Source organism: Anabrus simplex, chromosome 4 (assembly GCF_040414725.1).
Source record: "Anabrus simplex isolate iqAnaSimp1 chromosome 4, ASM4041472v1, whole genome shotgun sequence".
NCBI lineage: Eukaryota > Metazoa > Arthropoda > Insecta > Orthoptera > Tettigoniidae > Anabrus > Anabrus simplex.
Genome location: NC_090268.1, coordinates 206,185,700 through 206,201,975, shown reverse-complemented (window position 1 = coordinate 206,201,975; position 16,276 = coordinate 206,185,700). Strand labels below are relative to the sequence as shown.

The following is a 16,276-nucleotide window of genomic DNA, read 5'->3' as shown; positions in this document are numbered from 1 at the left end:
ATTTATTTTCATATTGTGATATTTTCTACGTTTAAAAACACCATTCAAACTTATTCATCTACGAATGTTATTCCACCCCATCTCTCCAATGACACCTCGGAACATACCGCTTAGTCGAGCAGCTCGTCACCTTTCTCCCAAGTCTTCCCAGCCCAAACTTCACAACATTTTCGCAACGCATATATAAGTAATACTTACTGAAGTAACAGCCAATAATTGTACATCTTAAATAAAATCTCATCCTGGTCCGTTTATGCCAATTTCTTTATGTCTATTCTTTATTTTTGTGTTATTTTTTTCCAAATTGTATCAACTATGTAGTGCTTGTAATTGGAGTACAACTCTATTACAGGCATATACAGTATAATAAATAAAATAACAAAGAACAAATCGACCTGTTTATCTTTGGATGTTTTCCAGTTCTCCTATCAAGTAATACTGGCGAGGGTCCTATACGCTGTGGAACCATACTCCAATTGTGGTCTTACCAGAGATAAGATAAGATAAGATAAGATAAGATAAGATAAGATAAGATAAGATAAGATAAGATAAGATAAGATCCATCTCCCATAATCTCGGAAACCACAGTTATTATTATTATTATTATTATTATTATTATTATTATTATTATTATTATTATTATTATTATTATTAATATTATTATTATTATTGTTGTTGTACCGGGTGGTACACCTCCATGCCGCTCATTCAAATATTGCGCCAATTTAAACTCCTCTATAGGAGAAGTTTGGAACCTTGAAAACTGAACTAATTCTACTATTTCTTAAAATATGTCACTACTGTAAATTTGGTAATCTTGTAGTGTTCTGAACTGTGTCTATTTTGATTTGTGTTTGTTTATTCCGTATCAAGAAGTGTGGACATTCTCTTCTAGATGTCTCTACAGAGAAAAAAGTAAGATTACGCACTCTGTTGCAAAGTAATGAACCTTCTTGAAGAAGTTTTGTGTTCATAAGTTTTTGACCTTACTAAATTTTGTTCTGTGGTTTGTGGGTTGGCAACATTAATCATTTCTACCCGCTTGTTTTGAATTTAGCCAATCCCGAATTTCTGTAATTAATTTTTGACCAATAACGTATGTCTTCTCCGATATGGAGATGTTGCTTTAAGCTATCCAATAAAGTTGAGGGGGGGGGGAGTGTACTCATTCTTGAAAGGTCTCGAATGTTCCACGAGGGCATTTAAACTGCTGATTTTCTTGTCTCGGTGCCACTTCATCGACATCTTGCTTAGTGTGTGATTAGGTAGCAGGGGGCGGGAAGCGCCTCTTTCTTCGGGCAGCAGTTCATCCACAAGGTAATGGCCGTTTAACAACTTTATTTCTTGCTAGCTCAGCCGTTTAACCCTCGGGGCAGGTTCGAAACTTTTCTCATGTAACCTATCTTTAAAATGTAATAGACATGTGGTAAAAATTCCGTCTCTTTAACTACAAATTGGGATAGAGAGTGCCTAACCCTCTCGAGCTCCCACTCATATTGTTTTTAGGTGACTACGTTTTCATAACCGTTTTTCTTCTCTTCGTAATGTAATAAAGTTTTCTTATCGTGTCACCTCCTTAGTATGGGATTAGCCCTTGCGTAAGCGGCCTAGTGCCAAGTAGGTTTCAAAAGTGTATTAGGAGTGCAAGCTTCGCCTCCATTCTATTTTGTATTATGGGCCAGTAACTTAACCTGATGTTTTATTTTCCTCATGTAAAGGCCCTGTAGGTTGGGTATCAAATACCCCTGTTTCTTGGTGTGCCTTAAGGGCAGATAGAAATGAAGTTTGTTGTAGCCTCTGATAGGCTTGTAAAATTGAGAGCGGGTCTGCTCTTTTTCTTAACACTGTAATTAGGAGCAAGTGCTCCTTGTACTTAGGGGTTTTATGCCCTTCAGCAATAGTAGTTGTGAGCTGAGAGCTCAGGAATTATACTTGGGGCTTGAAGCCCAGATTTTGTAATAACCCCCGAAATCTTGTAATTTCTTTGTACCTGATTTTGGCTTGTTGCTGACTTGTTATTTGTTGAATTTTGAAAGTCTATATGAAAATTGTTAAACTTTGTTGTCTGTTGAAAATATAACCTTTGTCAAAGTTTTAAATTAACTTTAATTCTGTAGTTGAGACCTATTCCGGCCTGCACCTTCTTTCACCTCTGCTGTTCCACCAAAACTCCGTAACTATTATTATTATTATTATTATTATTATTATTATTATTATTATTATTATTATTCCCGGATCTCTGCTCTGTATAATAGCATACGCCTAACTAATGAATGAAATACATTTTTATACACCCTGTAACGAGTGTTTGGCCATCTTTTTGCCCAACAAGTTAATAGCCGACATTGCACTCACACCCCCTAATTTTACTCTTTTATTTGTTCTGACCATTTTTCATTTCCACTTATTATCATATCCAGGGACTCTATTTTCTTAAATACTTCTAATTTTGCCTCACTCATTCACCATTTTTCATTATTTCATAAATTATACCCTATTTTTACAAAACATACCTTAGGTTTCTGTGCATTTATTTTTAAATTACAACATTTGCAGTCATTTATCACTTCATTTATACTACCCTGCTTCCTGACAGGAGTCAGCGTGAGTAGTAGGATGGCATTTGCTCAACTAAATGAGAATTTGCCCTAATTTGTCATCTTGAATTTGTAGAAAGAGGAGTAGGGTTGGAATAATTTACCAAGAGAGGTGTTCAATAAATTATTTAAGCAAAGAAAATATGTACTTAGTCCTTCTTAGTCAATACAATTACGCATTTTCTTTACTGTAAAGTCATTACGGAACGAATATGTCCTTAAATTACGGTATTTAAGAAAAGACTAGGTAAAGAACTGATAGGGAATCTGCCACCTGGGCAGATCGGCAGATTAGTGGTGATTGATTGATTGATTGATTGATTGATTGATTGATTGATTGATTGATTGATTGATTGATTGATTGATTGATTGATTGATTGATTGATTGATTGATTGATTGATTGATTGATTGATTGATTGATTGATTGATTGATTGATTGATTGATTGATTGATTGATTACAATTTAGAACGTCAAAATGAAGAGCCTCACTTAAGCTTGTTAAAGAACTGCATCGGGTAATACTAAGATATTTTGCTTGGAAAGACTATCTTGACAGTTCTTCAATTAGTTTCATCGGTGTTACAGGAAACAGCAAAAGGAAAACAATGGAGGAAAACTGCGAAACACTTTCGAAACTTACACTAGGCCACTCGAACCTTCCAATCCGGGGATAAGACTGTTGAAACACACATAATCGTAATATTCGAAAGCATTTGCTATCCAGGAATCGTAATAAAAGTATACAAGCGATGTGCAGTTGCCAGTGCAATGGGGAGCAGTGAGAAGTGGCTGGATATCAAGGATGAAATCTAGCATGCAGATGGCAAAGTATGGCGTAAAATTCATCCAACCACACAAAGCGGAAAACTTGAAATCTATGACATTCCAGAACTCACAGAACACAGTGCAAAGTAAACAGTTTGTAAACTATTCTCTCTTGAATGATGCAAAAATGTCAAGTGTTTATGTGTGAGGGTTTAAAAATTATACTGTGTTTTATATTATCATGGTTGTGAAAGAAATTCTCCTTTCATTCTTAGCTGAAACCTTCAGCAACCACTTAATGGGGATAACTTTGTGACATCTGTACCAAACGTGGAAATGCAATGGTAAAACTATAGTGTCACAAAGTAACTCCACGTAATGGGCTAACATTGTGACAAATTCTTCTTGAAATATTGAGTGATTAAATGCAAATATACGTCTAGAAATTCTTTCAAAACAATAATAAAGAATGGACGCATACGATAATAGAGGAAAACCTCAATATATAATGATATTATTCCGATTATATTGAAGAAATCACCAAAACTTTCATAAAGTAACCCCGGATTATGGTATATGTTCTGTAACCTCATCAAGCCAGAAGTTCAAGGTCCACCTAATACAGTTTACCTAGTGGGTGAACACTGGTAATGACAGACAAATTCAAGCATCGGAGTTCTGTTACCGCCACCGATACCACGATCGATGATAATGTGAAGGACCGCATCAATGTCGGATGGACGATATGGCGTTTGCTGACAGGGGTCTTGTGTGACAAGCAGATACTTATTAAGCTGCAAGGCAAGATATATACGACTGTAATCAGACCTGCCCTCACTTACGGCTCTTTATGTTGGGCAAGGCAGAAGAAGCACGCCACGGAGATGCGGATGCTGCGTTGGTCAGCGTGTGTCACTTTCTCTGACCGACTGCGCAACTCTCTAAGGGTCAAAAGAGGCGACCTTGAGTGATATTCGCTCGGGAGTGTCCGTTACGGACACATAGACGGTCAGGAACGAAGAAGAAGAAACTCGTAAAATAACTGTAAAATAATTGCGCTAGAATCCTAACGAAAATACCATTGGCATTCCAATTTGCTCTAGTTTTCGTTCTTTTATGTCAATAGGCACTGTTCCAATTGAAAATGTAACGTTCTAAAATAATACACATTCTAATAATTATTAAAATATGTGTATGGATTACAATTATGAGCCATTGGTTACACTTCATTTTTGTGAAAACACATCAAGAGTACCTCCCATTTCAGAAATATTTGGGGTGCAAGTTTTTAAATGATTCATTCTGTGTAGAGGAAACTAAACGGTTATATAAACAGCCATTCAGAAAAATCTGGAGTGTCATTTGCCTGAATTTCCTATGATGATGCAGTCTGTTGGTTACTTTGCAAGAAGTGCTCAGAATGCCAAACTCCTGCCATACTGCAGGCGTCTACCCGTCGTCTCACTGCGTTACGAACACGCTCAAAACACCTAGTGCTGTACGTATCGTTTCGCAAACCTACGGAATTCTTCGACGTAGTCTTGCTTCATCCTCCACAGCAGTCACATGCACCAACGACTTTAAGCACCTCCATACAAAGAACTCTAATGGTGAACGTGGAGACCAATCAATTGATCCAACTCTACGTATCCAGAGATCACGATGACACGCCTTAAGGTGCTCACAGATACAAAGATCAGTTAGTTAGTTAATTAATTAATGCCGCACCATTAATTATTAACTGTTAGGTACTTCAGTCTGCAGAAAATAAAAACGCCTAAAATTAAAATTGCAGCATGTCGTGATCTAACCAGGGTGAGGGAGGGGCGTAGCGTAGCCGAAGGTCGACGGACTGAACAGGCCTGCTGGAATCCGCCAAAGATAGAGCGACGGTTTTTTTATCACCATGACGCCCTGTGGGTGGGGAACACAGACGAAAAATACACCTACGGTATCCCCTACCTGTCGTAAGAAGCGACTGAGGGATGATAATATTAGAACCATGAGACTTCTTGTCATTAGTACCATTACGTGATGAACACCATGGGTCGACATTACTTGCGATTAGTAGCACCATGTGAGGAACACCATGGAGCTACGTTACCTATGAGTAGTACACCTATGTGAAGAACACTACGGATCTGGGCGTTGCCTATGGTTTGTACCATCGTGTGTATCGCACCTTGCCCGCGAAAGGGGGGGGGGGGCACACTCGGCTGCGCGGTCTAATGTCCATGCGAAAGAAGGAGCCGTACGCTGCGCTGGAATGTGTCGGTTCCCCCGTCTTCAGAATGGGTCTGCATCACCTATGGGTAGTACCACTGTGAAGAACACCACGGGTCTACGTTGCCTCTGATTAATACCACTATGTGAGGAACACCACGAGTTTGGCTGTTGCCCCTTATTAGGACCACTATGTGAGGAACACCATTGGTCTGCGTTGCCTGAGAGTAGCACCATTACGCGAGAAACACCATGGGTCTGTGTTGCCTGTGGGTGGTACCATATTGTGTGATACGCCGTGGGTTTGCATTGTCTATGATTAGTACCACCAGGTGAGCGAATACCGGCACCCGTGATTAGTCCCAGTATGTGAGGAACACAACGGGTCTACGTTGCTTGCGAGTGGTGATTATCACTATTATGAGAGGGAGAGGGGGCAGTGACCTGGATTTTGGACCCCTTTTTATAACAATCATCATCTCAGAAAAGAAGGCATTATGAATTGGATCCACTGATTGTTTTGGACTCTTGGTCAATTTTTCATCATCATTCGTTTTATATTTTAGGCAATGGATACATTTTGAAATTTTAATTATCATTTCATTTCATTGCACCTCGTACCATTAAGGGCCAATGACCTAGCTGTTAGGCCCCTTGAAACAGCAATCATCATCATCATAATCATCATCATCATTCATCACCTCGCATTCTATGCTGGAGGGGAGAGGAAATACGATTTCGTTAAGATAAGTACATTTTCGAGTTCATACGTATTTAAGCAGAAATAAACATACAAGTTTATACTCTTCTAACTGTATGAGTGTGATTTGATAGAAGGTGATGATGTTCTTTAAATAACAAAACATATCATTCCATTTTAATTAATTTTTGTTTCCTTATGTTTTCTTGCAGGTAGTTTATATAAATGGCTTCAGATATTCAGATATTACACACTTTGACAAATACCATTCCAATTTACGATAATTGAGAGTGATTTGTGACAATTATGAATTTGCAGTTCACATTTATATGGCATTTTTGTCTACACTCTTGTCAATCTTGTCGTGTATTTTGGAAAAAAGACATAGATTTACTTCCTCTTGAATGAATAATCAGCACCAGCACCTCACATACAACCGAAATGTGAAAGTAACACAGCAGGAATTCACTGCTGCTGTTTAGGTTAGTTTATTCGCTTCCCAATTAACTGGCAGGACATCTGGGGATCCCGTAATATTCATTAGATACCGAGACAGGCTCCTGGTCCTGATAACATCCCTTTGGAACTACAGTAATACAAAATGGAGGTATAACCTCGAAGATTAGACTTTTCACACTCATCCTCTTGATTTGGGAAAATCGAGAAGTACCTGACGACTTGAAGAATGCTACTATTATCACTATCTTCGAGAAAGGTGATCGTAGTGCACGTGGGTACTACTGTGGTATATCACTTTTGTCAATTGCAGGTAAAATTCTCGCAAGATTTCTATTAAACCGGCTCCAAGTTATCTCAGAGAGGATTTTTCCTGAGTCTCAATGTGGTTTCCGAACCTTCAGAGGCACAACAGATATGATTTTCTGTGCTAGACAACTCCAGGAAAAATGCAGAGAGCACCAGCAGCCTCTATATTTAGTTTTCTATGATCTGGAAAAAGCCTTTGATTCAGTACCAAGATCTGCTATGCGGAAAGTATTGAGACATTTTGGATGTTCTGAACGTTATGTGAAAATGGTTCAAGGTCTTCATGATGGCATGTCTGGACAGGTTCTTCATGGTAACTCAGTATCAGATTCGTTCCCAATCACTCATGGATTTAAACAAGGCTGTGTGCTTGCTCCTACACTCTTTGCACTGTATATGGATGCCATGTTGCATGAATCATCTGCAAACAACGTAGGCATGGAATTAAATTTCGTTTTGGTGGAGGCCTTTTCAATCTGGCAAGACTTCGCTCGCAAAGACGTACTCTGGTTACCCGGGTGACAGACTGCAGTATGCCGATGACATCGCATCTCCTGCTCTAACACCCGGAGAACTACAACAATCAGTCAACTGCTTTAAAACTGAATGTGATCGCTTTGGTCTTGCCATTATTGCAAAAAAAACGAAGGTACTTGCACAACCCGCCCCAGGATTAGCTCTTCCTGAGTTCAGTATCTCCATCTTAGACACAACACTGGAGCAGGTTGATAACTTTTCATATCTTGGAAGCGTCTTGTCTAAACAGTGTACCTGCGAACAAGATGTTGATAAAAGAATTGGGGCTGCTCATGCAGCATTCGGACATTTAATGCATTGAGTCTTCATGAATAACAACCTAAAACTGCATACCAAACTCATGGTATACAAAGCTGTCATCATTTCCACGCTACTGTACGGCTGTGAAACTTGGACACTCTATCGCCGTAATATCAAGAAACTTGAGCGTTTGCACTAACAGAAAAATGAGATACATCTTGAATATTAAGCGGGAGGATTATGTGACCAACAGTGCAGTTCTCGACAAAGCGCAGCTAAATAGCATTGAGGCAACAGTCATTGCTCATCAACTGAGATGGTTAGGCCATGTTCACTCCATGGGTGATACCAGGCTTCCCAGCCAAAAACCCTATGGTGAAATTTGCTCCCGCAGTAGACCTCGTGGAGCCCCTCTTAAGCGTTTTAAGGACCAGCTGGAACACATCATAAAGACAACTGATATATATACACAGACATGGGGAGAATGTGCTGTGGAGCGTTCACTGTGGCAGAACACTACATCCACCGCTGTCAACTTGTTCGAAAGAGAACGCCGCAGGCATCAAGAGGCGAAGCGACAAGCAAGAAATCTCCGTCAATTACAACCCCGCCCTGCTGCATCCATTCAGTGTGATTTGTGTGGGTGTATGTTTTATTCCAAGACTGGTCTGTTTAGTCATCGCAAACACATCCATAAACTGAGTTGACCTGCTAACTTTATGCAGGAAGAAGTTATATGTAGCCGACGACGACGACTGGGGCAGTCTGGACACAGTTTTGGGAAGGTTTCCTCACACATTTCATCAGACAGCGCAGAGCAGTGTGCTGATAACACTAAGTTGATTTAGATATGAAGTGGTTGAATCTTACCTTCTGTTTGGATCTTGAAGAAGCTCAGTTATGACAGAGTCTAGAATATACTGAACTCCAGCCTTCTGGATCCCGTTGCGACCTGCAACATTGATTTTTAGAAATGTATACTCATGTTCATAAACACTGTAACACCTTGAAGGAAGCCTGAAACGCATGTGATATTTACAGTAAATGCTGCATGGCAAGCTAGTGATTAGAATTAAAGTGAGATTTCACAGTTCTGGACCCAACAGTGCGTTCTGAACTCTCATGTTATCCGTATAAATAGAGGGTTGTTGAGGAGGCAAATCACCAGGCTGTAAGCCTTTCTCAGTAAAAGGATAAGTTATTAGAATCAATCAATTATAATAACTGCATATTATCTATATAACTCGGCATTACTCGCTAGTGAGCGAAGCTCTCAGCTTCACCTCACTGACAAAAATATTAAACACCTGGAGGACTGGTCCCATGTGCACTTGAATACAATCGGCGGGTTTGCAATTGATCTTTGACAGCTAGAACGGCCACTAGAATGCATTAGCTTTGTCACCACGTGATCGCATTATTAGACCTGATTGGTTATGTAAAGGGCGTGCGCACCATCAGATGGGTTAGATAGGTTACTCGGCGGTCCAGGGCCCCGTTCGTGTCGGATAAGCCCGCGCCCACTAGTTCGATTCTATATGTCCCCACACGAACACACATGGAAACAGGCTCGTAGTTCCCGAAAGAGCAGTCAGAAACTTTCGAAAGAGCAATTTGTCGGCGAGCCTGCGACTAATACACAGACAAGCGACGAACTTCGAGAACGTCCAGAGGCGACCAGTAGGGAGGAGCCGCTGTTATCACAGCGCTCTGACCAACCAGCGGTCGCCACTACTACAACGGGGTGTGAGACCCCCTCTTCTCTCTATTCGACTGTGGCGACGCTGTACTCACAGAATCGTACCCTCAACACCACATTCTCGTGGACACAGTTTGAGGGCAGCCCCACAGCCACGACCTCGGGCAGGCACACTAAGTCAGACTTTCTTAAGGCTGACACGTGTAGCCCTGCCACGCGCGACCCCAACAGGTCACAAACAACCCTCGCTTCGGACATTGACCCCGTAGAGCAGGGTATAAATGTGACACGTGATGTTACCCTTACTCAACACTACATATTACACAAAGCAGGTATACCTGCTAAGAACACTAACACAAACAGGGACTCGAAAGCCAACCGGAGCTCAGGCTCACACCTCCCAATCCAGCCAATGCCAGGCCACCCGGAGCGCTGTATAGCAGAGCCTGTGGCCAGCGTGGCGAAGGTTGTGGGCGGCATACCACCCGGCCCGTTGGCTATAGAAGCCAAACACAAAACGGAGAGCACCTCTCCCCCAATACAACCCACTCCCTGATACCCAACCTAGTTGTCGCCCTGCCGAACGCCGGGAAAGCGGGACCCAGTCCCACCGACCCGAGCGAAAAGGCGGTGTACCGGAGAAGGAAAGAGGGCAACAAGAACCGGACTCGGTGGATAGCCCCAACTAAAGTCCAACTCCCTCCTGAGCAATCTGGCAAATCGGACTCGGACTCCGACGAGGCCAAACTGGTGATGGACCTCTCAAGTACATCCCATTAGGCCGAGTCTGAAAGTTCAGAGGGAGAGGAGTTGCACGCGCACGGGGTGACCGAAACCTTGGACCCAGCCACCCAGCCGGGAAACCAGGGCGACTATTACAGGGAGGCCAAGAGGGGAAGAGGAGGAAGATGAAAGGGGAAGAACCCAAACCCATGAGCCGCAAGGCCCAGAAAGTTGGGGCTCATAAAACGAGTACTCGACCCGATAGCTCTACCGACACAAGAATCGAATCAATTCAGCCTCCACCAACAAAAACACAGGGCGCAGTAAACACGAGGCAGACACAGCAGAAACTACCTGAACCACCACAGCCAACAAAACCAACCAACCAACCGCAAGGGGTTCAACACCCCCCCCCCCCCGAATTTACACTATACACCAACGACACAAAGGCAAGGAGCTCCTCAAAAAGCTGACGCATGAACAGAGAAACTATTACGTCTCCAGGCCGAGAGTAGATGCACATGAAGCGATCCGGCTGCAAATTGACGAGCTTCGAGAACTACGAAATTGCTCTCGGCGTGCTGAGAGGGCTAAATATTAAATTTGTACGAATATTTCCCAACAGCACAATGAAGTGATTCGTGGTGAGGATGCCCATAAACACATATAATGCGAAGGATATCGTGTTTGCGCTGCAATCGCTGGGTATCTCCGCATTTTACGTGTTGTGGATGTGAATTGGGAGTAGGCCAGCCAAAGGCCACCTATTCCTAGTTACCGTGGCGGACGTCCCAGGAGCGGACAACTTGCGGAAATGCGGCTTCTGTCGAATATGCTGGTGACAGTCGAGCCCTACCGCCCCCCAGCCACTGGCTCCCAATATGGGGTGTGCCAGAGACACGGGTATTCAGGTGCGGCCTGCAGACTGGATCCCAGATGCCGCAGATGCTCCATAATTGTGCTAACTGCGGGGGGAAACACGCGGCTAACTACAAGGAATGTCCCAGCCGCAGGGAGTACGAAGCTGCACATCAGGGCAAAAGGAAATAGGGAAACAAGCGTGGCGATCCTAAAGCCCAAGCAGGCTCCTCAGGCACAGGCCCAACAGGCAAAATGGATCCTTCAGGCCCCGCAGGCCCCTCAGACAAAAATGATTAGAAACAAGGCCCTTCAGGCGGAGCCAACCACAATTTTTTTTCTATTGGCTTTACGTCGCACCGACATAGATAGGTCTTATGGCGACGATGGGGAAGGGAAGGGCTAGGACTGGGAAGGAAGCGGCCGTGGCCTTAATTAAGGTACAGCCCCGGCATTTGCCTGGCGTGAAAATGGGAAACCACGGAATACCATCTTCAGGGCTGCCGACAGTGAGGTTCGAACCCACTATCTCCCGAATACTGGATACTGGCCGCACTTAAGCGACTGCAGCTATCGAGCTCGGTCAACCACAATTTGCAACCCCCACGGACGGAGGGTGAACCCAACAAAGGGCCCTCAGCCCAACCACCCGCCCCCCCCCCCAACACCACCACCAGCGTCCAAGGTAAGACCTCCAAGAATGACAGAAGTGTGAAGGCCCAGTCCCCTAAAACAACCAAAAAACCAGGTAAAGCCCATGCGAACTGCCCCCAAGCTGCCCCAGGTGCCCCCTTGGCCAGCTCCACCCCCGGAGGAAACCTGCCGCTGGCAAACCAACACCCGCGACACTGCCACCAGCCCCCCCCCCCCCCCCCGGCACCAGACTAACCTCACCCATCACACCACTTACACCAGAAACACAAATCCAGGTACAGCAGTCCGCAGGGAACATGGCAGAAAGGGCGTTCAAAGAAAGGTTAGACGAAATTTTGAAAAACGTCTTCCCTAACTTGAACCTCACGGCAATCATAACCACTGGAGTTATGACAGTCGACATGCTGGACGCGGCCCTGTCATTGCCCTGCCTACGAGACATGGCGAAGGCGATCTCCCACCTCCTGACCCAAGATGCCTGAACAACCCAGCGATGATAACAATAACAGCACAACACGCAGGGCTTCGTGTATTAATATGGAACTGCCAGGCCGTCAGGTCCAGTAAATACGAACTCGAAGCCTTCCTAGCCGCGAACTCCATACATGTAGCATTTCTAACAGAAATCTTCCTCCTACAGGGGTTGAAATTCAACATGAGAGGCTACAAAGTACACATACGCGACAAGGCCAATCGAGTCGGAGGGGTGGGAGTTCTGGTAAGTAAAGACATCAAACATATGGAGCTAGACTTACCAAAACTGGTCGTACTGGAGGCATGCGTAATTGCCATGCCAGTGCGAGGAAGACTCATTAATGTCATATCGGCATACGTCAGACCGAAAAGTCTATACACACAAGACACAGAAGCAGTACTAAGGCTAAACCGCAACAGAATACTAGGAGTAGACCTAAATTCAATAACACGCAAGCTGGAGTTGCCTGAGACCCGATGCAGAAGGCACAAAACTGTACAACCACATGTTATCCCAGGACTACGTGGTAATAGCCCCCAGCGAGCCCACGTTCCTAACACCAGAGGGACAGGTCTCTGACATATCAAATATAGCCCTAGTGCGACATATCCCTCAAGTGCATAGCATAACAGTAATAAACGACCTAGGGAGAGGCACCAACCAGTGCTATTTACACTGAATGCGAACCCAAAGGAATATGAGAATAACCCCAAGCACCGGATCAACTATAAAGCAGCCAAATGGGGGTAAATTCGAAAGAAAGCTGGACTCACTGCTACAGGGGACTGAGGACACACAAATAGAAAGCCCAGCCCAAATCGACACCGCTGTCAGAACGCTAGTAGACGCGATCCAGGCAGCCACAAAAGCGAGCATCCCGATACACAAACGTAAACATAACACAGACATCGATATACCGGCCCATATCAAAGACCTAATACACAAGCGCAATCAACGCAGGCGCAACTGCCCGATACCACCGCGATGAAGACCGGGAAATGAAAAACCACCTTAAAGCCGAAATCGAAACTCAACTACATAGGTCGCTAGTCTGGAACAACAAACTGAATACGGTCGACAAAAACCCAAGACCGGTATGGAACTTAGCGAGATATTTCACGCGAGAACCACACGTGATTCCAACAATCAAGGGACCAAATGGACCAGTATACGAGAACAGAGATAAAGCAGAGGTCATAGCAGACTCTCTGGAAGCGGCCTTTACATCCAACGAGGAACCGTCCGATCCCGCTTTCACTAATCAATCAATACTGATCTGCATTTAGGGCAGTCGCCCAGGTGGCAGATTCCCTATCTGTTGCTTTCCTAGCCTTTTCCGAAATGATTTCAAAGAAATTGGTAATTTTTGAACATCTCCCTTGGTAAGTTATTCCAATCCCTAACTCCCTTTCCTATAAATGAATATTTGCCCCAGTTTGTCCTCTTGAATTCCAACTTTATCTTCATATTGTGATCTTTCCTACTTTTATAAACGCCATTCAAACCTATTCGTCTACTAATGTCATTCCACGCCATCTCTCCGCTGACAGCTCGGAACATACCACTTAGTCGAGCAGCTCTTCTTCTTTCTCTAAATTCTTCCCAACCCAAACATTGCAACATTTTTGTAACGCTACTCTTTTGTCGGAAATCACTCAGAACAAATCGAGCTGTTTTTCTTTGGATTTTTTCCAGTTCTTGAATCAGGTAATCCTGGTGAGGGTCCCATACACTGGAACCATACTCTAGTTGGGGTCTTACGAGAGACTTATATGCACTCTCCTTTACATTCTTACTACAACCCCTAAACACCCTCATAACCATGTGCAGAGATCGGTACCCTTTATTTACAATCCCATTTATGTGATTACCCCAGTGAAGATCTTTCCTTATATTAACACCTAGATACTTACAATGATCCCCAAAAGGAACTTTCACCCCATCAACGCAGTAATTAAAATTAATTAAATATTCCTATTTGTGAAACTCACAACCTGACTTTTAGGCCCGTTTATCAACATACCATTGCCTGCTGTCCATCTCACAACATTTTCGAGGTCACGTTGCAGTTGCTCACAATCTTGCAACTTATTTATCACTCTATAGAGAATAACATCATCCGCAAAAAGCCTTACCTCCGATTCCACTCCTTTACTCATATCATTTATATATATAAGAAAACATAAAGGTCCGATAACACTGCCCTGAGGAACTCCCCTCTCAACTATTACAGGGTCAGACAAAGCTTCACCTACTCTAACTCTCTGAGATCTATTTTCTAGAAATATAGCAACCCATTCAGTCACTCTTTTGTCTAGTCCAATTGCACTCATTTTTGCCAGTAGTTTCCCATGATCTACCCTATCAAATGCTTTAGACAGGTCAATCGCGATACAGTCCATTTGACCTCCAGAATCCAAGATATCTGCTATATCTTGCTGGAATCCTAGAAGTTGAGCTTCAGTGGAATAACCTTTCCTAAAACCGAATTACCTTCTATCAAACCAGTTATTAATTTCACAAACATGTCTAATGTAATCAGAAAGAATGCCTTCCCAAAGCTTACATACAATGCATGTCAAACTTACTGGCCTGTAATTTTCAGCTTTATGTCTATCACCCTTTCCTTTATACACAGGGGCTACTATAGCAACTCTCCATTCATCTGGTATAGCTCATTCGACCAAACAATAATCAAATAAGTACATCAGATATGGTACTATATCCCAACCCATTGTCTTTAGCATATCCTCAGGCGAACAGAAGCTAAGGTAGCGGAATTCCTCGCAAACGCACCTAAGCCCTAGGTTAAAAAGACTAATATACACGAAATTAAATGGATAATAGATCATCTAAACCCGAAGAAAGCACCCGGCCCAGACGAGATCCAAAACATAATAATCAAGACATTAACTCAGAGAGCCCTCACATTACTCACAAAGATATATAATGCAATGTTCCAATTGGAATATTATCCAGATGAGTGAAAAAAGGCGAGGATACTTGTGTTTGCGAAACCAGGCAAGGACAAATCTGACCCAAATAACTACCGATCCATCAGCCCCCTGGACGCCCTCAGCAAAGTATTCGAGAAAATACTGCTGAAAAAGCTAATAGTACATTTGAAGGGGAAAAAAGGAATCATCCGAAACGAACAATTCGGTTAGCAACTCCTTACCCGGTTCATCGAACAAGCGACCATCGGACTAAACAAGCGGAGGGACACAGGCACGGTATTCCTTGATATCCAGAAGGCATTCGACAAAGTGTGGCATGAAGGCCTATTAGCGAAACTAATAGACTACGAATTCCACCCAGTGTACATAACATAAATTAAGTCGTACCTGGAGGGCCGAGAGTTCCAAGTAGATGTTCAGAACACACTGTCAACACGCGAACGATTAGGGAGGGCATAGCCCAAGGGTCACTAATAGGCCCAATCTTGTTCGTCCTATTTACAAACGACATGCGAACAGCGGAACTCACTACCAAGCATCTCTACGCTGCCGACACTGCCATCACAGTACAACACCCTCAGCTAGCGTGCACCCGGAAGAGGCTACAAGTAGCACTACGAACTAGCCCTGGCTAACTAAATGGCGTATTAATGTCAATGTTGACAAATGCCAAGCTGTGTTGTTTACTAGAAAGAACAGACGCACACACAGGCCAGCCACCATTAAACCGCTTAAGGTATTTAATCAAGATATAGCATGGCACGACAAAGCCAAATACCTGGGAGTACTCCTAGATAGGAAGCTAACCATGCTATAGCACATTAAAGCCATCCAGCGAAAAACACACATACGACTAATACAGCTCTAGCCTATACTGAACAAGAAATCCAATATTAACATGAAAGTAGCAACTAACATGTACAAGGCCTTAATTAGGCCAATAATCACGCACGCAGCCCCCGCATGAGGCCATACTGCTATGACGGACCTAGATAAGCTAGAACTAATACAAAATAAATGTATTCGAGCAGCGGCCAAACTCCCAACTGACGCACCAATACGCCATCTAGGTGAAATTGCG

The 16,276-nt window shown here is 43.3% G+C and overlaps 1 protein-coding gene across 1 annotated transcript in view; it reads right to left on the bottom strand.

Moving 5' to 3' along the window:
- Positions 1–16,276, bottom strand: part of LOC136871761 (lysosomal alpha-mannosidase) — a 195,518-nt gene that overhangs the window by 153,909 nt on the left and 25,333 nt on the right. Inside the window, exon 3 of the mRNA XM_067145327.2 lies at positions 8,700–8,781. Within this exon, the coding sequence (XP_067001428.2) occupies positions 8,700–8,781 (82 nt within the window). The remainder of the gene's footprint in view (positions 1–8,699; positions 8,782–16,276) is intronic.